At 44.3% G+C, this 26,040-nt stretch overlaps 1 protein-coding gene across 6 annotated transcripts in view; it reads left to right on the top strand.

Annotated features, from left to right (window-relative positions):
• Positions 1-26,040, top strand: part of DCAF6 (DDB1 and CUL4 associated factor 6) — a 622,202-nt gene that overhangs the window by 184,233 nt on the left and 411,929 nt on the right. For all 6 annotated transcript variants that reach the window (XM_069204156.1, XM_069204153.1, XM_069204157.1 and 3 more), the window contains one exon: positions 13,914-14,033. In XM_069204156.1, coding sequence (XP_069060257.1) covers positions 13,914-14,033 — 120 coding nt within the window. The remainder of the gene's footprint in view (positions 1-13,913; positions 14,034-26,040) is intronic.

The following is a 26,040-nucleotide window of genomic DNA, read 5'->3' as shown; positions in this document are numbered from 1 at the left end:
GACATGGAAATTATACACATATCCTGTACTACTTTCAGACAGCATATGCAATTTAATTCCACATTGTGCCCTCTTGCTAGGAATGTACTGCCTAAAAACCAAACAGCCCTTGAAGAGGACCAAAGACTCATCCATGGCTATTTCTTTGCCTGGGACATAGACCTCTGAAAACCGATCTACAAAATTATCAAGGACAGGCCTAATCTTAAAAAGACGGTCAGAATCGGGGTGATCTCGTTGCAAGGCTAATGTATTGTCAATAAAATGCAGCATCCTAAGAAGAAGCAAATACTGAATACGACTCATTGTTGCAGGAAATATAGCTGTTGCCATCAAGGGACTAGTAGACCAATAAGAAGCCAGTGACGGCTTCCTTTTCAACCCCATCAAAAGAGTCAAACCTAAAAACCTTTTCATCTCCTCCAAATTTGTGGGAATCCACTGGGCAGCTCTAGAGTGCGGCCTAAGTCTAGCAGCGTTGTCCCTCAAATACTGCTCCGCATACAAATTAGTCTGCTCAACAATCTCTTCCAAAAACACATCATCCACAAATAACTCAAAGAAATTGACAGGCAAAAAGTTCTCAGTATTGACTCTACACCCCGGGAGACCAGTAAAGGCAAGCAACTCTGGCTGCTCCATGTTTGGGGCAACCCAGAAGTCAGGCCTTCTAACGGGAAACCTTTCAGCCCCAGGTTGCTGCACTAATGGCACATAAGTGTCCTCCTCTGAAACAGGCCCTTCATCTGCACTGAGTGTGGCTTCCTCATCAGAAGATTCCTCTCCGTCAGAAACTTCACTGCCAGAATCCCTCACTTCCTCCTCTGCCTCAGATGCAGAGTCCGTTTCATAATCATGATCAGACAATGACTCAAAAAGCATCCCAACCACCTTCTGAGCTGTCATCCTGCGGCTAGCCATGATCTTTCCTACAAAAATTAACTGGGCAAATGCACCACCAACAACCAGCACTGTGTAAGATAAGTAATAAAGTGTAGCTTTATGAGTAAGAGTTATAAACTCAAAAACTATACCGCTCACTTGCCTGAAAATGCTTGAATCACCAGCAACTACTCTGCACAGACACAGCAATCACCAATGATATCCCACTAAAAAGAAAGAAAGAAAAGCAAATTAGAAATAAGATAACACAAATATCATTGTGCACAACTCGAAGGACAATTCCACACAAACCTGCATTTAGTACACCACCTACAAACATGTCATTCATGCATGGCAACAATACTCCTTTGGAGTAAATTGTTTTTACTTACCTAAAACATGCAACTATGCAAACCGCAGGTCAACCACCGCCAAAACCGCAAGGAGCCACAGCAAAGAAAGCAAAAGCTTTGAACTAGAACAAAAAGGAGGAAATAAATTATCACAAATGCAAATACTTCGTCAGTTGACAAACATCCCACCATCAAGCATTTAGAAATTGTTGCCTAAGTGGATTCTGCCATAGGGGCAGATGGGCCTACTAAAAAATAGGCCTATCTGCCCGAGGAGGGCAGAAAATACCTTTAGTAGTCTGTCCCCAGAGGGAGCAACCGTTGCACAAGGGCCCACCCCCAAACAAAAAACAAACCACACACACACACTATCCCTGGTGCCTATGTGGCTTCTGCCCCCAAAGGCAGAAATGTCCAAGAGTTCAATGCCCCCCTTGGGGGGGGTGCCCCTTGCCCAAGGGGACGCCCCCCACATAAATAAACATATTTTAAAAAATCCCTGGCGTTCTAGTGGTTTCTGCACCCCTTGAGGGCAGATGAGCCTAAAAATAATAGGACGATCTGTCGCCAAGGGGGGCAGAAATGGCCTTGGTACACGTGCCCCCAAAGGGGGGGTGACCCTTGCTCAAGGGGTTGCCCCCCCTCCACTAACACACACACACTAGCCCTGGTGTCTAAGTGGCTTCATCGGCCTAAAAATATTAGGTCGATCTGCCCCCAAGGGGGGCAGAAATGGCCACACAAACATGCCCCCCAAATGGGAGCGACCCTTGCCCAAGGGGCCGCTCCCAAACATGACAACATTTCACAGCAAATAAAAAATAAAAATCCCTGGCGTCTAGTGGATTCTGCCCCCCTTGGGGGCAGATCGGGCTAAAAATAATAGGCCGATCTGCCCCCAAGGGGGGCAGAAATGGCCAACATAAACATGCCCCCAAATGGGAGCGACCCTTGCCCAAGGGGCCGCTCCCAAACGCTTAAACATTTTGAAATTAAAAAATTTAAAAAATCCCTGGCGCCTAGTGGGCATTCCTGCTGCCCGATCGCAATGCGATCGGGCAGCAGGAATGCTCTAAGAGACACCGGGGGAAAGGAAAAGCCTTTCCTTTCCCCCGGTGCCTCTTTGTCCCAAACCCCCCACCTGCCGGAGGAGAAACTCACCTGTTTCTCCTGATATCGCACTGGAAGCATATGGCTTCCAGTGCGACCGGCAGTGGGTAATAATGTCAGCGCGCAATCGCGAGCTGACGTCATTACGGGGGAGGGTGGGGGAGTTGGGGGGGCGGGGGTGGAAGGGGAAGGTCTTCCCCTTCCATCCCCGCCTTCGAAGGGTGGGGGGGGAACCCCAAGGAGGGAGCGCTAGCGCTCCCTCCGGGCTCCGTGCCGAGGACGTAATGGTTACGTCCTCGGCACAGGAGCACTGTGCCGCGGGACGTAACTACTACGTCCACGGCACAGAAGGGGTTAAACTATATGCAGACCTGACTGGGAAGCATATTCAGTCTCATGTTGGGTGTCTTCCTTAAAAGGTTTACAGAAGAACAAGCTGTAACATAGACCACCTTTGTGTAGGAAACCTACCTTGTCTGCATTATCACCCCAGATTGTTTAACTTTTTCTGGACCCTTTTTTTGCTGGACTAAGATTTCTGTCCTCTGTCACCTGTGCTAAACAGGAATAAAACATCTCCTCTCATTTTAAACATGTTAAATTGGTTTACTGCTTATTGACAAATGTTAACTTGCCGTTATGTTTGTAGTATATTGTGTAATAAATGCACCCAGGTTCTGACCATTCAATACCACCTGTGGACTGCAGCACTTATTGTGCCTTCCTCAATGCAGACATGTAAAAGTGGGCGATATAGGCGGAATACAGCAGCCAAAAAACCTGCTGTCAAACCTGCCAAAATACCCTGCATTGTAGTATTAAAAGGTCACCCCAAGGTAGGGTGTCTGATAATTAAAAGTGAAACATGTGCAAATTAAAGTTGCCATGTTCCTCCTGTGACTTGTCCACTGATAGGCTTTTTTCACTGGCAGGGCTGTGGCTGGATCATAGAAGATGTCCAAGTACAGTTTACAAACGTTCATCTTTACATTTTAACAGGATTCTTTTTCATATTTATTAAAAGTGCAAATAATTGGGGAAGTTGTATTTTCAATATATATTTAGAAAAATTACCTTGTAGAATGTTACCTTTTCCCTGCCTGAAACTCTTGAAGACTGATTTGCTTTAGTCTGCTATCAGCTGCTCAGGAAGTGCTCAAACTTAATGAGGTATGAAAACTGCTTCCAGAACAGAACAGAACAGCAGATTAGGCCTGGTGACGAGATGAACTAGGTGTGGGGTATTTGATCCTTATCAGTCTTGGAAGAACAGTGTGGTGGACCCAGGAACTTCATTACTTGAAAGGGACAGAGATGAAGCCTCCCAAGTTTACTGTGAGAGACCTGGATTAGGCAACACCTTGACTGCCCAGTCCTGGCTGGTACCAAACCCAATGGGAGGGGAGCTACATAGAGAACTGGTTTTGAGTGACCACAGGGCATGGGACTACTCATTTCCTTGGCCACACCTCTTTGTGAGCACAAAGGAAGAAGGGTTTCTCCATCTTGAAAGTTGGGCGTAAGGTGCAAAAGAGGGTAGGATTGCACCTGGGAACTTTTAACCCATTGGTCAGGGAGGAGCCAGGAGTCACCTTCACTCACAGTCTAGTGCCAGCCATAAATGTGGCTCTTCAAGACAGCTTCATCAGAACAATTTTTTGACCTGTAGAAGATCAGAAGTTGTCTGGATTTGCTGCTTGTGACCTTTGAGCAGCCCTGGGGGACTGTAACTTCTCCTTTGTATACCCAAGAAAAAAAGTGGACTCAAGTAAAACGTTGGATGATCTCCTCTGTGGCTACAGGAACTGAAACAGGTGCAAGAGACCTTTTTACTGAAGCTACTAGTTAACTAGTACCAACTGCACCTTGTTGATGGTATGTGTCCTGGCCGTAAGTACTGCCCTTGAGATCCTAGGAGCCTTAGAAGTTTACCAGAGTAGTGGCTCCAGAAACCCTGAGAAGTTGGGATTTGGAAAATATTTATATCCCGAAACCTCCGGGGCTGTAAAGGGGATCTTGTGGCAAAGGTGTCCGATTTCAGTGAAAATATTTATTTTATCTGTTAATCAAAGCCGTAAAAACGTCTGATCACAGAGCATCATTACGAGAGGAAGACCTGTTTAACAATACCATGGATATTCTTGTCCATTAGCCTTCCCATAGCCGTCCCCCCAGTTGTCGTACAAGACTATTATGCTACTATTGTTAAAATGCAATACAAAAGTGTCAAACCAGCCTATATACTAAGACAATAAAACACAATCATAATAAGAACACAATAATAGTAAAAATGCCCGATGCCCGGGAACAATACTTATGTATAATGCATCCTAGCCACCATTTACTTACTTGATGGTGCCTCATAGGCTAGGGACAGATATTAGATAGAGTGCTTCCCATACTTTGTTTGATTTTAACCTAAAAAGCATCATGTAGCCCTCACTTCCCTTAGCATATTGATGGTTAGTCGGGCTGGAACACATCTCCTATTCCATTAATCTTAAAATTGGGATAACATTATCTGTGTTACCAACCCCATCTCCTTGCCTAATGGGAGCGAAATGTAGCGACCAAGGAGGCAAAGACTCTCAGCATCTGAACTAACCTAATGTTTAGCATTTAATTACTTGGGTCAAGTGCTGCGATGACAGCTGATCTGCAGGATCGAAACCCTAGGGCACTGAATTCCCTTCTCAGTAGTTGCCTTCTCTGGATGGCCAGGACTGGACAGATACAGACTGCATGGGTCAAGGTCTCCATAGTCTGATGGCATAGCCTGCATTCCTAGGTAGTCAAGGGTTGGGATATCCCCCAGTCTTAGTCTTAGAAGACTCTGCTTGGTTTTCAGTGAGGAGGGAGCGGACAGGATGATTGATTCCTTACCTAGTTTGTATTAATTTAAAACCAACCACCCATGAGACCGTTTAGATAACTCTTCCATATCTTCTAACCTGTTTAGGAGTTTAACTGATTTGTTTATTGCTTTCCTAAAGACTGTGTTAGGCAATGTGTTACCCCAAAGGTCACCCAGCTCCAGCTGTGCTATACTTTTTTCCAGATACTCCTTGAAGTTACTGTTACCCCTCTCAAGACTGATTTCCTGCCAAACTAAATTAGCTAGAGACCCTTCAGTGGCAAGATGTAATTTATAGCATCCCTTGAGAAAAGCTGCTGGCCTAGCCAGTGATTGCTTTACTAAGGAAAATTCTAGTCTGACTTAGTCCGGAGAGGTCAACCTGGGCAGCCGAAAAGCGTATTTATATAATTTGACTATTAGTTTATCTCACAAGACCTTCTCCGTCCCCCTCTTGATCTCTGTACCATATGAACGTGTTGGGAGTAATTTGACTCTCATTGCTATGGTCATTGGCCCAAGGATTGACTTTGCCAGGTTCCCAAGATTTAGAGCCTGTGCCTTCTCCCTTATCGCTTCCCTATGGCCTGCAAACATACCTTTTGATTCAATCCTGGTCCCCAAATATGTATAAGTTGACACTTCCTTAATGCACTGTCCGTTCAAATGCCATTTATGATGTAGGTTGGGTTTGCGATTGAAGGTGATTTTTTTAGTTTTACCTTGATTTATTTGCAGGTCATTGCCCTGCGTGTATCCTCCTAAGCTAATCAGGAGTTTCTGTAGCCCTACTCTAGAGTTGCTAAACATCAACAGAATGTCTGTGTAGAGTAGGTGAGAAAGTTGGCGACAACTAAGGGTTGGGGGTGGGTTGGCTGGTTATCTAATACTGAAGGTATATCTGCTATATAGAGATTAAAAAGAAGTGGGGCCAGCACACAAACTTGCTTTAGACAGGTTGTAGTCTTAACGGGTCTGGATAAATTAGAACCATCCCAAAGTTAAATTTTTACCTATGTGTTAGAGTAGAGCATAATAATGGCATTCAAAAGGTTTGACGGCAGCCGCCATTGCTGTAATTTAGCCCACAGTTGATCTCGTGGCACAGTCAAAGGCAGCTTTAAAATCTACAGATCACATGTAGAGAGGAGTCCCTGTGGCCTTCGATCTGTTGATTATCAAACTCAGTGCATAAGATTGGTTTAAGTGCCCTGCTTCTTGGTAAAGCTGATCTGGTTAATGGGGAGCCTACCATTGTTCACAGCCCACAAAAAAAAGTGCTTCAGAATTCCTATAGAAAGGTATTTGAGGTCCGCATCCAAAGGGGCAATTAGTCGATATTAGATGGTAGGGAAGCCTTTACTCCCTTGTAAAAAGGATGAATTATTGAGCCCCTCCAACTGTCCGGAACAGTGCCTGTTGCCAAGTCAGGGCACGATTTTTCAATTATCTTGGCTATTTCAAAGGAAGTAAACATCATAGACTCCTGGACCTCAGGCCCCCACATGCACCTCTCTCCCATTGAGCCGGACTAGCATCTGCCAGAGATGAATCCTTAAAGTGGGATTTCAAGTATCCCACCTATACCTCCTCGTTTATATTTCATTGTTGGCAGCTCTTGGACCTTTTCAAATGTTGACTACTCTCCAGAAGCGTTTTAAATTTGCTGATACCGATGTATGGTGCATTTTGGTCCATAGCTTTATATGCTTTGATTTTTTTTTAAAGAGCCAGATGTCCCTTTTAAGATGTTTCTTTTCCTTCCGAAGGGTTTTTAGGAGTGTTTCATCTTCTGGGTGTTAAGGCAGTTGTCTCAAGAGCCTATTTACCACTGATTTCCTCGTCCGTACTGCTCGTGGCATATGTATGCTGTTGTTGTACCCCAAATAAGGTCCTTTAGACCTTCCATTTGCAGAGCCTTGAGTGATAAGATTTTTTGAGAAGGACTTCCATACCAAAACCGCATTTGTAGATTCATTTGCCATGTTTTCCAGGACGGCAACCATTTCTTCTGCTTCGCCTTTGACCAGGTGATAGTTCCATTTCAGTTGCTTTACATTTTTGGAACGAAACTCCCCCTTGAGGAGTCTTGTTTCTTCCTGGATATATGCTTTACTCTGTACTGTAACTATTTGGGGGTTGTGGTCACTTTCTGAACAGTCTTGAATTTTAAAGTCACTCACAGTGTTAAATAGTGAAGCATTTACCAGGGTATAGTCTAAATATGAAACCACCTTTTCTGAGGCTTTTGTCCAAGCAGGTGGGGTTTCTGCCAGCAACCGCGCATTCAGCGCAAATAGGCCTGCTAACTCACAGCTCGTAATTAGCTTCTCTCCGATTTTTTTCTTTCTTTCTCTGAGATGGCAAATTGTGAATGGCACATCGGAACTACTATTTGCACGTGGTCCTCGCTTTGCAAGTTAAATAAATTGAGATTAAAATCACCTGAGTCAAGCCAATATGCTGAGCTGAATTAGTTTTATGGAGCAGATGTTCTAAAAGATTATTGGCTACTGTCGCTTTTCTTTTTGGATTGACAAAAACATTAATTAGAATCAGGGGATCACATATGTTTTTTGCCCAGTCGTCCAAACGGACCATCAGGAACGGGTGATCTCCCATCTGAGGTCTTGATGTCTTAGCCATGAGTCTGGTGCTGATATAGGTTACTAAACCTCCTTTTGCCCTTCCAAACGTATTGTGTTTCTCTGCTGGCTTATTAAATTGCTCAAATCCGATTAGAGGGAAATCTGTAAGTGTCCATGTTTCTTGCAACATTATAATGTCAAAGGAGCCCAAGTACTGAATAATCGCTGGATCTTCAAGCTTTGCATGCAGAGACTCCCTATGTTCGAAGAGCAGATGCTCGATGATCCTTGCGGATGAGCTGTCCGATAGACTACTGTTCAACTTTTTAGTGGTATTCTGGGGGAGCCATGACTATTTATCCTGAGGATAACCTTTTGTTTGGTTGTCTAGACAGGATCCTTCTCTTTCCATACTTGTATTTCCAGATCTAATTGAACTGCCTTTCTCCTACCTCTTCTTTAGCATATTCTCCGGTGCTGGGCCTCCGGTTTGCCCCTCGTAGAACAGACCAGGGAATTACTTGATTCCTTTTCAGCATACAATCCTGCAGTACCTGGTACGGGTATCAATCTCCTTGATATAAGATAAGAGAAATTCCCCAGGATTTTAGGAGGTTATTCCCTTCCATTATTTTTATAGGGAGGTCCGATGATGCAAATTCCACTATAGTGGGGTCCATTTTTTGACTTCCCTGGGCTTGTATAAATTTTATGGCAGAAATGTCATCTGAGGACACAAGCTTCAGGCCCGGGAGAGCATTTATTAGTTTGAGGACAGTAGAGCGGTTAAGCACATCTTGAGGACATCTAGATTTAAATTCTGTAATCCAGAGCAACTGAAGGCATGGGCCGGGTTGGTCTGATTTATATTATTTGCAAAACTTGACTTGAGGTCTGCTTGGCCTCGAGAGGCGGTTCCGCTTTGTGGTGTCTTTCCCTCCTGACAACGGACTCCCGGGTATCATCCTTACTTGCGTTCCAATGAGGCCACTGATTTCCTCCTGGTTTACTTCTGAGGCCCGCAATGGTATTACTTTCCGATCCTGGATGGACCTAGTGATGCCTCCTGGTTCTGGCCCTTCAGTTGCTGAGGTGGAAGAAGACGACCTCCAAGGACCTATTGCCTTTTGTGAGGATCCTGGAGTTTTTGTCCCATCGTCATCCTGTATTGTACAGGTTATTGGCTTCGTGATATCTGTGAGGGTCACCTAGGTATTTTTCCTGCCCTTCCTTGCACATTTCCGCTTTCTCTTTGTCAGATGCTGGCCGGGGCCCTTCTAATTCTCTAAGGTCTGATATTTGCTTAGGATGTTCTATGGCTCTTTCTTGAGTAACTGCTAGGTGTTGATCTAGTAGCGCTTTCCTCTTTATTACCTGTTCTTTTGACTGGAGTTCTGGACGGGGCCAACAACTCCCTGGACAGCTCACAGTATGGCCTCCTCAGCAATCACAGTACTGAGACAGCACTCTTGGCAGCCACTGATGACATTTGATTATTCCTAGACCACGGCCACACTCATACTCCTCGACCTCTCGGCATCCTTCAACACAGTCTCCCATAGCACTCTGCGAACCAGACTCCACCACATACGAATCCGCAGAAGAGCCCTGGAATGGATCCACTTCTTCCTCTCCGGGATGACGCAGAGGGTCAGACTCCTGCCTTACACTTCAAGACCCACAGGAGTCAACTGCGGAGTCCCCCAAGGATCCCTATGGAGTCCCACACAGTTCAACGTATACATGGCCCCTCTTGCAGCCATCGTCAGAAACCACGGTATGAACATCGAGTCATATGCCGATGGCACACACCTCATCATTTGCCTCACCGAAGCCCTGGCTACGGCCAAAAGAAACTTTCACTCAGGAATGGAAGCCGTCGCTATCTGAATGAGAGAAAGCTGCCTCAAGCTCAACAGATGGAGCTCATCATCTTCGGAAACGCCACCTCCGCTTGGGACGACTGCTGGTGGCCCACATCCCTCAGCACCCCCCTGCACCGACCGAGCACACCCGCAACTTAGGAATCATCCTTAACTCCTCCCTATCCATGACCTGCCAGGTAAACTCTGTTTCCTCCTCCTGCTGGTACACATTCCACAAACTTCGGAAGATCTTCAGATGGATACCAGCAGACTGTCACATGACAGTCACCCATGCCTTAGTCACTAGCAAGCTCGACTATGGCAACGCCCTCTAAGCCAGCACCTCAACTAGGAACATAAAAAAACTTAAACTCCTCCAAAACACAGCCGCCAGACTCATCCTGGACCTCCCTTGCTAAGAACACATCTCCCAACACCTGAGGACCCTTCACTGGCTACCGGTTGAGAAGCTTCTCACCCACACGTACAAGGCCATACACAACGGAGAACAAGCCTACCTGAACCACCACGTCTCCTTCCACTCCCCTGCCAGATCCCTCTGCTACACCCATATGGCCCTAGCCACTGTCCCTCGCATCCTCATTACCACTGCCAGAGGACGATCTTTCACCTACGCTGCAGCAAAGAGCTAGAACAACCTCCCTGCACCTCAAACAAAGCCTGTCACTCACAATCTTCAGAAAAAACCTCAAGACCTGGCGGCCCCTCCCCGCTCCCTCAAGTCCCTTGAGACCCTCACAGGTAAGTTGCTGCACTCTACAAATATTGATTGATTGGTTGACTGACGGTCTATGGTGATTAGCTTCTGGAGTCACTAATACTTGGGGAGTAGTGGGCAGACCCTGGGGTAGGGTACCCTCCATGCCCTCCTTGGTGTGCAAATTATGAATTTCTTTCATGAATCCTACAAGGGTAGCTGGCAATTGTACCAGGGGGTCTACTACCTCCTTGCAGGAGCAAATGGTAAAGCCATTGATTTGGTTTGTTTGTACCCTTGTTATCATTTCATTTAATTCTTGTAACTTGCCGTCAATTCCCTCCACAAATACGGCCAATGTATTTAACAGATCTACCTGGATGTCCATTTTGTTCGAGTGGAACTGTAGGGCTGTTACTGTAATCTGCACTGAGTTCAAAACTGCAGCCCATATATCTGTTGCGGAAACCAAAGTGACTGTAGTATCCTCGGTCTCTTTCCTTTGGTTTTTCCCTGGGGTTGCCTGGGAACCTTTGTTGGACTGAGGAGCAATCCATGATTCCCTGCCTTGCTCAGGTATACTGGTGGGGGCCCCCACCGTCTCTTTCTTGGTAGAGAGGCTGGGAAATAATGAAGCCTGGATTTGGGGCTCCTCCTTTTCCTCATAATCGAGATCACCATCCCCCTCACTGGTTGATTTAGATGACCTGGCCCAGCAGGTGTTGGATAGCTTATTGGACCAGCTTTCCAACACGACAGGCCGATGCATGTCTGGTCCCTGATGCCCTGTTTGGCTCCAATTCAGACTCAGTTCATGACCTTCAGAATGTACCACATGATTGACGGCAATGAGGAGGCGAGCAACTTGCTCCCTATTCACTTTATTAAGGCTTGATTGTGCACAGATTTACACAATTCTAGACGGATAGACACTTCTTAGAATCTTCATCTGGTCCAGCCACAGAGGAAAGTGCCTCTTTGCAGTGGGTGTCTGCAGGGCAGAGGAAGTACCTAATTACTACTACTGTTGATGAAACAAAAGTTTTAATTGTTGACAACAATCTTACCGCATTGGTCCACCAGGTCAAAGACCTTCATTGAGGCCCTCACATTTGCTTTGTCTGCTTAGTGAAGCTATGCTTGGATCTCCTAATCATTAGTCCAGTGGCTTGGTTACATAGGCCACCCTCTGGTGGCCTGGCTTTTCTCACCCAGTATTGCACCCTGGAGCGCTTAGTCGGCCAAGAAGTAGGTCAACCTGAAAAACTTGACCCTCTGCGCTGCCAGTAAGGAAATGTAAGAACAGTGACACACTCAGCAAAACAATATTTTCCTCTGCTAGTTTTGTCGTCCGGACCATGAATGCTGTCTTTCTACTGTGCCGTTATGCACATGCTCTTTGGGACAAGCCAATTGAGATATTTCAAATTGTTCCTTTACAAATTCAGGCCAGCTTTCTCTTAAGCAGTTCAGGTTGGAGAGGATGCTGCCAAGTATAGGTTGCAGGCCAACATCAGTCTGTGTGGGACATGCCCTGGACACCGGTGTCGTGGTCAGGCATCATGTCAAGACGCAAGCTACTCGGTTATCTGGTAATGTTCAGTCTTCCCTATGAACAAGCAGTTCGATGGATGCAGACTCTTTGAAGAAAAGGCTGATTTAACACTAGAATGTTTTAAAGACATCCGCATTGCAGCTTGTTACTTAAACTTGCTTTTACCAGCTTGCCATTTTCAACATCAGTAAAATAAATTTCAGACTATTCACGGGGCCCAGCCTATCGCAAATGGTAGCCCTTGCAAACAGGTCCGCATCCAGCCCTGACTTTTCACTTTCTCCAGAGGTTGTGGCTGTGGTGGGGCAACCCCGAAGGACAGCAATCATCCACTTCCTCCTCACCCACTGCAACAGCTTCCAAGCTGCTTTTATTTTCCCTTACATGACCATGGTCAACCAATCAATCAATCAGTCAGAGTATTTGTAAAGTGCACTACTCACCCGTGAGGGTCTCAAGGCGCTGAGGGTTGGGGGGCTGCTACTGCTGGAACAGCCATGTCTTGAGTTGTCTCCTGAAGGTAGGTAGGTCCCGTGTCTGACCCAGGTGGGTGGGAAGAGTGTTCCACGTCTTGGCGGCGAGGTGGGAGAACGATCTGCCACTGGCGGTCATTCTGTGGATGAGTGGGACGGTAGGGAGGGCAAGATCGGCGGAGTGAAGCTGTCAGATCAGCGTGTAGAAGGAGAGCCGTCTGTTGAGGTATTCTGGTCCAGTGTTGTGCAATACCTTGTGAGCGTGGGTGAGGAGTTTGAACATGATTTTCTTGTTGACGGGGAGCCAGTGTAGGTCTCTCAGGTGGCCTGTGATGTGGCAGTGGCGGGGGATTTTCAGGATGAGGCGTGCAGAGGCGTTCTGTATTCGTTGCAGTCTTTTCTGGAGCTTGGCCGTGGTTCCTGCATAGAGGGCTTTGCCGTAGTCCAATTTGCTGCTTCTGAGTGCTTGGTTGACCGTCCTCCTGGTTTCAGTGCGGATCCATTTGTAGATCTTGCGAAGCATGCAGAGGGTGTTGAAGCAGGAGGAGGAGAAGGGTGTGACATCTACTACGTCCTGGTGCCCAAGAAGGTTAGAGGGCTCTGACCGATTTAGGGTCTTTGCTCCCCGAAAGTCTTCCTGTGGATGGACAAACTCAAAATGCTCACTCAGGTTCTTCTTGCCCAGAACTTGTGAAATTGGTAATTTTACCCTTGAGCGTAAGAGGGATTACCATATAGACGATCAGCTTTTCATGTGCTTTGTTGGTGCTGACAAGGGGATGGGGTGCAGAAACTGACCCTATCCACGTGGATTGTCCATGCATAAACACATGCTATGCCCTGGACAAGCTGGAGTGCTCTGAGCCTGAGGGCCACAAACTCATTCCCCACGAGTAAAAGCTACTTCAATGGTTTTGGCGAGAAGTGCTCCTGTCCAGACACCGCTGCCTAGACATTCAGATCTGCAGAGATAGTCAAGCCTGCAGAGAGGGTAATTTTGCTTCCTTTGTCCTTTAGAACTGTTTTGTGAGAGTCCATTACTCAGACCCTTCGCCTTTTGGGAGGTATAACATGGGTATCTATTTCAAAGGTGAGAAATCTGCAGTTAGATTTATCCATAAAAAAAAAAATATTTACCTCTGGTAACTCTTTTTCCGGTGGGTACTTTAACCACAGTTTCATCAGTGACCTTCCTCTCCTTTTCTGTGGGGTGAACTTGTTTCTCTGTTAGGTCACCCACAAAATGATTTGGATCCAGCCTGGCACTTGGGATTATTCTAAAGGTGTCAGGAATCCGCAGCTGGAGTATTCATCAGAAGGAGCATAACTGTAAGGAAGTAACTTGTTTTGTAATGTATTTTTGTGCTTTAATACTGAACATTATATTTGCATCCAGAAGGCTTGATCTGAATTGTATTTAATAGCTCTTATTCTTATTGGCGTTTATATGATGAATGCAACATTTATATTTTTGACTGCCCTTTCGTTGTATAATTAAATTTTAAATTTATGCAGGAGAGCAGAGCCCTAATGTTTCACTAATGCAAAGGATGTCTGATATGTTATCAAGGTGGTTTGAAGATGCCAGCGAAGTTGCCCAGAGTAACAGAGGACGTGGACGAGGGCGACCTAGAGGTATGTGTCTGAAACTGCAGTAACCCAAGTGTATGCTAAAGGTATGCGGGCTTCCATACATATGAGTGAAGATGTATGGTGCAGACTACACCTCAGTCTAGTCCACGTGCCAAACAACCAGTGATTTCCCGACTAGCATGGACAGGCTACCGTGCAAATTAGAGGAGTCCCACTCTTGTATTTATGGCTGAATTAACAGTTCCCAGACATTTGTGTGATTCTAAAGTGTAGGGCCTTCACCTTCAATGCAACGACTTATAGCGTTATTTCCACAGGCCTTTCTATTTTCTGTGATGTGGGCCGTGTTATTTGTCAAACAAAATATAAAATACGAGAAACTGTACACAATATGTTACAAAACATGTTTCCAAATTTCAGTTTAAAAAAAATGTGAATATAGAAATGTATTGCATACGCTAATTACTTGGCTCAATAGGAAAGGTGTCCAAAGGATTACACTTCTGAAATGTGTTTCAAAGAGTCCCCAGAGTTGATTTGAAAATATGTATTTGTTTTGTGAAAGATATGGACTATAGTGCAGTTGTTTCAAATGCAGTTGGAGTATTTTTTGAAGAAACGTATGCGTTTGTTTTTGTTAAGCATGCCATGCACCTGGAAGGTGCAGACTGCACGGGATAGCAAAGCTTCTTTGCTGAAGAATTGAACAAGCTCAAACATCTTCAAAAGGCATCCTGCATTTCATGGCAAGCCTTTCATCACAACCAATCACAGTGCTGCCTTCTGTATCCAAACACCCAAGCTGTCTCATACTTCCTACATGGAGGTACCCTGCCAGCCATCCACGGGCGGGACAAACTGCTTCTGAATGTTATAAATATAGAGCATGGGGCCGGTAATACGCCCTACACATACAGTGGGCCAATAAGTGTACGTTTCACTATTTGCTGTTATTCACTTTTTTTGGTTTAGGCAGCATATGTAGCAAAGTATTGGGTTCAAGCAACTTGTGAAGTACTCTATTCTAGTTGTCTACCTGATATGACAACCATTCAGTCCATTCCTATGCTTTCTATAGTAAAGAAGGCACACCGGCGGTGGAAAACACATCCATCACGTGGCCTGGAGAGTTGACATCTTCCCTGGGCATCAGGGGCTAAGCCTCATTTCTCCCCCCTAAACTTAAGCTTTCTCCTAGGCTTGTAGCACTGGCTGCTAAGCAAAGGGACAACATCAAAAAACTTTAAGCCGTTAGGTGCCATTTACAGTATGTTTTTAATGTTTGACTTTTTTTTAAATATGGAAATAATGTTTTTCATGCATATCCGTAGAAAGTACAAAAAAGAGCATGAGCTGTTCATATTAATGCCCCGAAACACCTTCCCAGAAGTATTCTCCCACCTCTGCCTTTCAATCTAATACTCCTCCGTCTTTCAATCTAATAGCCCTCAATCCTCACCCTGTCTCGAGGTAAAGAAAAGGAAGAATGCATTCCTGAAAAATGCAAAATATTACAACAATATCATAATACAACACAGTAAAGGTTCCCTGCAAAGATGTCCATAATCTTGTCTTTGTCATTTCATACTTTGCTTTGCAGCCTATGTGTCACTGTCCCCACCCCATATACCTGACCTAAAGGCAATTCACACGAACCATAGTTTGTGGCAGCAGGAAACATATTTATCTTTCTTTGAGTTTCTCCCCAATTATGTCTGCATACTTATGAATCTACCCAGACTTCTTTTTGAAAGGCCAATTGCGATGTTTTGTCATTTATTCTGAAGATTACTCTCTCAAAAGAAGCCATTGTATGCATTTCATCCAGCTAGTCCTTCTATGCTGACGCTGAAGTAATTTTCCAGTGTCAAGGTACTCTTTTCTTGGTTACTGCTATTGCCGTAGCTTGCCATACGTTATGGTGTGGTAATGTCGGGAGGTCCCAGAAATTATGTAGCACTACCAGTCTACCAATCATGAGATTGTCAAGACTAATGCTGTGTTATTGTAGTCCAGATAGAATTCCAATGGCTCAATAGGAACGTACATACCCATAGTTTGTGTGATGTTGCAGTCCAATTTCCTACATTTCCAGCAATTCAGGTTGGTACTCATGTTCGTTTGTCGCAGTCTAAATGGGGACCAGTGCCATTGATACAGAATCTTAAACTAGATAAATTTGAGTTGTTTCTTTCAGATAACTACAATGTTTCGTCATCAGTACCTTCTATTCGTTATTGTGGAATTCTATATTTACCCAGTCCCCCACCACTTGCACATATATTTCATCAGAGAAATGTTTTTGGATTAGAACAGACTACAGACCGAGAGATGGTTTTCCTGAATTCTTTCCATGTCAGTAAGTATTGAAGTATAGGCCATTGCAGTAAGGTTAGTTGCTTGTCACCTATTGTTGTCTTAATGCAGTGATGATCTGCAAATGCTTTTAGTTTTTGGGAGTGTAGCAACTCAAATTCTTGAATGAGCGTGTTTTGAGTTTCTCATCTGACCAATCAGTCTCCCTTTATTCCACAACAGCTCCCAATCAGTCTCCCTCTCAGTGATCAATAGTTTTTAGTTTCATCATATAGGCACTTTTAAATGTAACCATACAGATAATGTCACCAATCTATGTGCTGTTTTTCAAGCATATTAGGAGGAGTGTAGTATAGGATTGTCAATTTTGGCATTTCTGTGGCCCGTATAAAGCACTCTCAGTGCTCCTTGTAACCTCAGGATATGTCTTTCTATGCGACCCTCTGTCTCTCTGTGTGTATTCAACATGAATATGACTGAAGCCAACTAATTGGACTGGCAGTAAGACTTCATGTGTGAGAGACATAGCTGTCCAGTTCTCACATTTGCATGTAATTTTGCACTTCTCAGTATGAGCCTGTTCCCTTACCTTATAAAAGTTCTGATCCTTGTCTCAATTAACGTTACAAAATCCTGGGGTAATTTCAGTGGCAGTAGACAAAATTCTTAATTGAACATGGGGCAATGTTCATGTTTATAATTTGTTTTTTATCCCACATGGATATTTTCATTTAAAACCATTTCAGGAATTAAATTGAATTTTGTCAGTCAGTGGTACTATGCTCTCTAGGAGCATATTCTCCAAGACACTACTAATGAAATGCCTGAATATTTCAAATTAGATGGAGTTCACCAAAAGGGTCAAGCCCCTATAGATGTTTTCACTGTGCAAGCTGATAGAGGGAGTGCTTCACATTTGGACAAATTGGCGTTGTAGCCTGAAAATCGTGAGATTATCACAGTTAGGGAGATCAAAGACCGGATAGATTCCAGTGTGTGTGGATAGGATCACTAAAATATTGTATTCATAATAAAACACTTTGTATTCCCTCACAACGTTTTCAGCTACCCTCACCTGTTGGTCCATGCAGCTAGCCATGGCCAACAGTTCTATCTTAATTAAGAACAATAATGTCAAGAATGGACAGCCCTGGCAAGTACCCAGTGAAAGTTAAAATAAGGAGACAAGAAGGTTGCATGACAGAACCATGCATGCTGGAACAACGTAAGCCTTAACAACGTGGTTGGAACCATGACCGTATCTTTTCTACGCATGCCTTTACAAGGAATTTTGTTGTAAAAGCATGCAAAGTCCTTAATGACCCCCGCGTCCTCTCCCGATCCACTCTGCCTTTTTCTGTGCCTTAACCACTCATATGCATAGTTTGGCTCATGTGTGGTTAAGACACAAAAAAAGGCAGTTGTTCCGGCAAGCATGGTTACACCTGCGTGGTAAACACCCGCATTGTTCGGAAAGCGTTGTTTAGGATGTTTCCCGGACAAAAAAACCTCCACAGTTCACTAAGGCAGTGGCATTGTTATACTGCAGCCTGACCTTATTAATGCCCATTTTGTCCATATACTAAGTAGATATGACCATTCCACTCTGTTGACTGCCTTCTGAACATCAAGAGATATCATCACCTTTTCATCTTTATTATCCTTAACCTGCCACATCAGGTGCAAAAGGTCCTCAAGTGATTAGCTGATGAACGTCCTGGGTCCACCCTGACCTAGCTGGGGTTTATCAGCTTTAAAATAACTTTAAGTCTGTTGGCCAAGACTATCTCCAGAATGTTCATATCTGCATTAAAATTAGCCTATAGTTAGAATATCTCAGGTGATCGGTACAAGGCTTGTGTATTGTTGAAATCCAAGCCCTGTTATACTCATCTGAGAATTTCCATGCTTCAGACACTTTGCAAAAAAATTACATAGCAGCAGAACATAACAATTGTTTTAATTTATAAAATTCAGTGGGGGCCACCATCCTCTTTGTGGCCTTGCTTGTTGTCCTCTCATCAATCACTGGTTTTATTCCATCTTCCAAGATAGCTATGTTCATGGTCTGTGCTTAGTTGTGCCAAATCAAGGTTGTTCATAAAATGTTTTCCTGTGTCGTCGAACCTTCTGTCTTGGAGGTATGTAATGTTTTGGTCTATGTGGCAAATGTTACAATGTTTTTCTTGGGTTAGTCAAAAGCTCATTGTGAGCATATTTATTGAGAGGTATGGCCCTGGCCACTTTTGTCAGCTTTGAGTCACTAAAAGTTTCCCTCATGGATTTAAATCATGTCCATCATGACAAAATTGATAAAAACAAGAGACCCTACAAAATCAGTATGTCACTGGGTTCTCCTGACAATTTATAGGTGTTAAAATTCCATCAATGGCCGACCCTGTCGCATCAATTTCAGGTTACTGTATCTGTATTTCCCCTTGCAAGATGGCTTCTGCTCTCAGTCCTTTTCAGTATAGTCCTGTGAGCAGCCTTGCTGGGATGCTCTTGTTGGTATGGGGCGCTCCCTGTGAACTATTGCAATCTCGGGTGCCTTTCTTCCCAGGATGTCTTGCCCCGCAGCTCCCTGCCTCCGGATCTACCTGCGCTCAGCAGGCCTGCATCTCCAGGCCAAACCAGTAGTGCTCCCCATGCAGCGGTGGGTCCAGTAAATGCAATCCTGGTTCCCTTCTTGTCCCAGGAGCTCGTACCAGATGGAGAGGAATTACAGTGAGATTGGCGATGTCAGTGTACGCGCACCAATTTCAACCCACGTGACTTAGTTCTATCATGAATGGAGATTTATGCTGCAGAAATGAATTATTCTGTTCAGAATGAGCAAAGGGGTAGTTGGGATCTCCTAAAGTGATTGTATGGATAATTGCTCTTGTTTACAGTGTTTTGTTGTGGGTGCCATACTTAGTTCTTGAAAGGGGTTTCATATTCACAATCACTGCAACTGGTTCCTCTACACACATTCAGCTAAACCTTTCCTGATACAGCTTCAGAATTAGCCTGCATCATACACACTCAGACACAGACTTAAAAATTCTGAAATTCAACCCCCATTTAAGCAATATTTCAGTTCCCTGCTGTTATATGTAAATCGTGAGGTCTACACTCAGACTAAGTGGCTTTCTCCACAGGTAAAATCCTGAGTGCGTCCTCTTGGTTAACTTTGAAAAACAAGCCCCCATTTTAGATTTCACCCCAGTGGACTATCATTTGTTATAGGCAGGGTTTAGTTAAAAACGGGTAAGTCAGTATTCAGTTTGAATATTTCTTAGTATTTTCCTTTTTACCCATGTTACTTAATTGTTATGGATTTAAATATTTAGGTTTCTTTGACTTCTCTTTCTAAGTGAGTGAGGGATAAGTACCCACCCATCACCTGATTCTGGATTGCGACAATAGTGCTCTTGGGCTAAACCTCTTAAAACCACTAGTAGCTATCTAGCACTCATTGTTGGTTTCTGTGTTTACAGCCCTCTTTGGTAAAGCTTTTATGTAGAAGTCTGCACATGTGTATGTGAATCAATCTTACAAAGAGCCTGATCAAACAATCCAATTTATGTCTGAGTCCACAAATGAGTTCATCAACTTGTTGTCATCCTCTCCAGTCTTCTGCTTCTTAGTTCATATCTCAGAAGTACGGAAATTTGAGCTTTTAGTCAGACCCTTACTAGAATTAAACCAGTATGCCCCACATTCTCCTAAATTCCTAAAGAAGAGTATAATTTTACGCTCAACATCTGAATAAATCAACTAAACAAACACTGTTAAATTCTATTGACCTTATAGACACTACTGTGTGTTCCATGAACTCAAGTCTCTCCATGTGATTGCAAACATGGTTGAGGTTTTCAGGCTTGAAAGCAGGAGGTCCAGTGCAAACCGTTGATGTGCAATTAAGTGACTAGCATGTCAACATAACTGTAACAGATGACTTCACAAATAGCATCAATGTTCTCACTAGTGACAAGGCATAGTTTACCATTAACATTTTGAATGACACTGGTATGAATGCAATACGACCTCTTCCTATGTTGGATTTTAAAGGTGTGTTGTGTAGTCCTCTTATTCACTTTCATAAATATTGTCTCAGACTTTGCATTTGTTGTGTGAATTATAATTTGCATGGTAGGTATGCAAGCTGTTGCTTGTGGAGTTAGCCATAAATGTAGAATTTCAATGGTTTTTGGTTTAAATTTGTAACCATAACTGATCTTTAGCTGTATTTTCAAGTGAATTTCAGAGATTATTTAATACATTAATATGTTATGACCACTGCCAGTCATAATTTCAAATTCACTGTAGTTTTGTTGTTTAGATTTAAATGCGTTTTACTACTTTTGTGTAGATATATGTGGTGCTTGTGTGGTGGTGAATTATAATCAGTCTGGATATGCTGCAGCTTACCCCCGTTCTGCATGACCTTTAGCTGTGTACAATGGATTTTGACCGCAGGGCCTTGGCCACAGCACGGCCGGATCTTAGATCTTAGACATACAGATTAACTAAACGGTGCTTTAGTTGTCAGCAAATGAATATTTTGCACACTTAACTGTAACTCCCTTTGATGTCTTTATGTGAAACTCAGGAGAAAAATAAACATGGCAAGTTTTGACAAGTATCTTGACGATCTGTGGAACTTCACCAAAGGTATTAACAAATCAATGAATACCAATGGATATGTCTCACAGCCATGGATGTCAATTCACCGAAATGCCAGGGGTACCGGAAGTGACATCACAGGCCCTTTGACCTCCACTTTCACTTAAATACACACACACAAATTAACACTTACATGCACTTTCACACAAACACACCCTCACCTGCAGGCACGCATTCAACATACATTTATTTTAAAACTTTTAATACTTACCTCAGCTTCAATGGAAGGGCATATTCCATCAAACTCTATTTGTATTACGCTAATAGTGAATAATATATTGCTAATAGTGAATAATATATTATTATTCACTATTAGAGTGAGGGTGTAATGAAAAATTAACAGACAACAGAGACAATGGAGCCTCAACCGACATCCAAAGACGAGTTGCCCCTGTGTTCCTGGCACTGAATTTGCTACCTCTGGTGCCAGGGGTCGCAAAGGCAGTGCCAGGGGTCGCAGCTGTGACCCCTGGTGAACCCTAAATGACATCCATGCACACAGCAGGTTCCTCGCCTAAGCATACTCCCATGTGCCAGCCTGAATCTCAATTTTTTTTTCACTAGTGCGCCTGCTTGCCGGTTGGTCATGGCGTGTGGCTCCACAATGACTATGTATCACCTCCAGAAGTGACGGAGCGGCATATAATTGCCACCACTGTACACTGACTTCTGTTTTCTCCTTTACGCACTCTTCTATGTGGATCCAGAGCACTACTTCAAAATGTGTTGGTCAAATTTCTTCTCCAACAGTGTGTGAGGGAATGTATCCCTCTCACAAACAAGAGGATTCAAGCTGTGCTGAGATTGCAGGGAGCAGCTGCTGTTCACAGACCAACATTCCCTGTGTCTATCATGTCTAAGTTCTGGTCATGACTCAAAGTCATGCAAAGTGTTTGCCCTAATATACTGGAGGGCGGCCCAGGAATGGAAGGTAAAATATCTACATTGCTAAGCTGGAGAAGTACGACTTGACCCATCTCATCACTTTGTCTGGTGAAAATGCATGAGGACATCAAGCTAAAGAGGTTGTATGACACAATCATGCATGCAAAAACAAGGCATGCCTTAACAATGCGGTCAGAACCCCAACTGCGTCTTTACCATGCATGTTTTTATAACAAATTTTGTTGTAAAACCATACATTGTAAAGTAATATGCATGGTAAATTCCCCGTCTGCCCTGAATCCTAACACGCCCCTGTACTTAAAACTACCCCACCCTGAACCTTAAATCTAAAAAACTACCCCAACTCCTTCCCCTGATCTCCTCTGCTCTTACAACGGCCACAAGGCCGAAATCCACAAAAACTACCCTGGCCCTCCTACCATTAAATCTAACCCACCCCCCTGGCCCTGAGTGCTAAAACACACCAGGTATCCACCCCGCCTCTGCTCGTAAAACTACCCCCGAGGTAAAATCCACAAAACTACCCCTACCTCCCACTCCCAAATCTACCTCGAATCCCCGCCCTAAGGCCTGACTTCTAAACACTACCCTGACCCACCTGCCCTGAGCCCTGAAACTCCCCTTGCAGCCCTCAATACCTCCCTAAACTAACTCAACATGAGCCCTAACCCCGCCCGAGCCCTAAAATCCCTCAAGCACCCCTAAAATAAAATAAAGAAAAATTCCCCACTCCTAAAAACAACCCCATCCCCACTTACCTCGACTGATCCTTCTTCCTTCTCCTTCCTGCTTGCCTGCCCATCCTTCCCCGCCCTGAGCCCTAAACCCACCCATGCACACCTATAAACCTCCCTCCGACACCCGGGCCCCTTAATCTACCAAGATTCCTCACACCCCCAGCCCTTAGCCCTAAACGCACCCATGCACCCCTATAATAAAAGAAAACTCCCCTGCCCCTAAAAAAATAAAAAAAAAATAAAAACAATCTCCACTCACCTCGACCGATCTGTCTTCCTGCTTCTTTCTGCTTGCCCGCCCATCAGCACAGCTAGACCGCTGCCTGAACCACGCATATGCGGCCTGCCTTAACTACGCAAATGTGTGGTTCAGGCAAGCGTTGTTCAGCGTTCGGGCCTGTGGTACGCGTGGCTGTGCCTCCGTAGTTTACTCCGTTTCCCAGCTAAAGAACTTCGTTATCTGCTGATACCTAAATCCAAACCACTCCAACAACTGGTCTGTTGTGCCCTGAATTCCCAGGGTTGTTGCCAGCACAGCAGTATAAAACAACCTTCAAAGAGACCGTGGTGCAAAATTTCAAATGCTTATGGCTCCCACTGGTGTTCCTTTGGGTCTCATAGAGCCACAGGCACCACCACTTGGACTTTTGCCTGTGGGCCTTCACCCCTCGTATACTGACCCCTTGTAACTTTTTTCCAGTACTGTACTAATGGCAGTTCAGTACAGACCAGTCTGTAGGTTCACATAATTTCGTTCCATGTGAGCGCCAAGTCCTTTTTCACCAGTCCCAGATCCAATAATGTGTGTTTGCGACACCAATCCAAAATTTGGCCTCTTCCAGGGCTGTGTTAAGCTACAAGATTACAAAAGTTAAACTGGACATTCTTTATCAGGGCTCTGATTCTCAGCCTTGACACAAGTATTACCAGAGGATGTGATGTTCCTCATGAAACTGATGGTGGCAAGGTGGCTAATAATTAACTTCTCCTTATTACTCTAATGATGGCTTCTATTTCGACCTAGAAAATTCCAGTGGGCTCGACACTGTCCCTGAGATGGAGCTAGACTGATCCCTTTTCCCAATACCAGAACAAAGTGTCACTTTACCATTAGTGTTACAAAGAGCAGCAGAAGAGTTTCAATAGCCTGCTATTTAGCCAAAGGCAAATTTACTAACTGTAGTTTTCCAAACTGGGCTAACGTTATCCAAACCACTCTTGCCATTCAAAAAAGCCCTTACTGACACATTGATGATGACATGTGTTAAGTTATGTTCTGGTCCTCAGATTAATTGTTCCTGTAACGAGGTGACATAGACCACCCCCCAACGATCCAAATTTCTAGACTACACCTGTCAGTTTGGGCTTCAACTAGAAAGTTCAATCCAAATAATTTTTCGTCCAACTCTGAATACAGAGTTGAAATGGTGTGAATTGTTTTGGGAATGTTCTCATCAGCCAGTTTAACCCTCAGATCTATCAACGCAGTATACCTTTTCAGTAGGTCCCACACTTTGTGGAACATGGCCAGCAAGATCTTGACGCCCATCCTAGATGACCTCAGGGCCTTGTCGGCCCAAACAGTACAAGATGGCCAGGATGCACCCACATATTTTCTGTGTGCCGGGTTGGACACTACAGACTGCATAGGAAGAGCTATTTGCATCTGTATCGTCCTTAGGAAGCATGCCTGGATGAGATAAGCTGGTAATGGATATGCCTTTTGATGGGTCTAGGGAGACAGCTGATTCGTTGCTAGAACAATTTAAGCACAACCACTCCACATCACGATCTTTGAGATTACTGTCTCCTGCCAAGAAGTTTTATCTGTGATACAGAAAATTCTAAGTCAATTTCAGAGGGCTGGTTCATATAAAGTGCTAGTCCTCCAAACCTGTGCTATAGCAACATACCCTTTCCTTTTGAAGCAGGAAATGCAGCAGCGGCCACTGTGGCTCCTACCAGCATGGATAGCAGTTCTCCAACTCCTTCCCTGCTGCAGGAGCTTCCAAGCAACTTTAATTTACTGACACAGGCTCATCTGGTAGGAGGCATGATTTGTTAAACCTTCCCCGGCTGGAGATCCATCACATCAAACAGGTGAGTCTAGCACTGTATTCAAAGGGGGTGTGCCTTGTTTTCCTCTCTTTCTGCACCCCATCTTCAGAGTATCACTCCACAATGTTTTTGTAAGAATATACACTTCTTCTGACCAAATGTGCTATTGAGTGGGTGCTGGATTTGGAGATAAGGGTGCTACCTGCAACACTTCCTTGTTCCAAAGAAAGGTAGAGGATTGACTTTCTAAGGAAAGAGAGATTCAAAACTCTCATGTTGTTTCTGGCTCTACCCTCACTGGACCTAAGAGCCCCGGACTTTAGGGGTCATATTTTTATTTACCTGTCTTGCAGTCCAACAAGTGTTACCTTCAATTTGTGGTGGGGTTGGTACCCTTCCAATTTGTCATGCTGCCCTTCAGCCTTACTTTGGCCCCTCAGGTGTTCATTAAAGTGATAGAGTTTGTCGCAGCTCATCTTCAGAGGTAATCATTACATGTATTCTTGTATCTTGATGACTGGCTTCTCAAAGGAGGCTTGCCACAGTTAATAACAGACCATCTCCAGAAGGCAGCCAAGTACTTGATATTATTGGGGTTCACCATCAACTAACCGAAGTCCCACCTAAGCCCCATGCAGAGGAGTCAGTTAATTGGGACCATCCCACGCACAGTGGTATTTAGGATCTTCCCAGTGGCACATGAAGTCCTGGACATTCAACATAAGATCTTGATATTTTGGGCTTAATCCTGGGTTTCTGTGAGGGTGGCTCTGAGATTACTGTCCTGCATCCTTTTCATCCCAAATGCCAGGTGCCTAGGATGGATTAGCTGAGCCGACCTCTGTAGTGGACCACGAGTGGTTTCTTCATCTTGAGGTGGCACAGGGAGTCTTCGACCAGTGGGGTAAATCCTGGCTAGATCTAGTCACTGCTGACACGAATGCACAGTGCCAAAACTTTAGCACCTGTAATTGTTCACACCAGTATCTCTCCGATCGTTAAGTTCTGACCAATGTCAGGACAGATCGGACCCAAGACAATTTTATTGATCGTCCTTGTCCAGGAGAGTAAGGTATCTGGAGTTTCTGAGCCTTCCCATTTGACCTTCAGTACTGCTACCTCTTTTGGAGGCCCTCCTGTGTCAGTAACAGGCAGGGTCCTGCAGCCAAACTTCTATAGCCTGCACCTGATGCAAGCAATTGAGCAGCAGCATTTAAGTACTTTTGAACTGCTGATCAAAGTGGTTAATGTCATCCTTGCAGCCTGATGCCCTTCCATAAAGTTCATCCACGATGGTCACTGGGAGAGATTTGATGACTGGTGTGTTTCCTGATTCACTGACCTCTTGCAAGCTGAACTTT

This window comes from Pleurodeles waltl, chromosome 8 (assembly GCF_031143425.1).
Source record: "Pleurodeles waltl isolate 20211129_DDA chromosome 8, aPleWal1.hap1.20221129, whole genome shotgun sequence".
Lineage (NCBI taxonomy): Eukaryota > Metazoa > Chordata > Amphibia > Caudata > Salamandridae > Pleurodeles > Pleurodeles waltl.
This window is presented reverse-complemented; position numbering and strand designations above follow the sequence as displayed.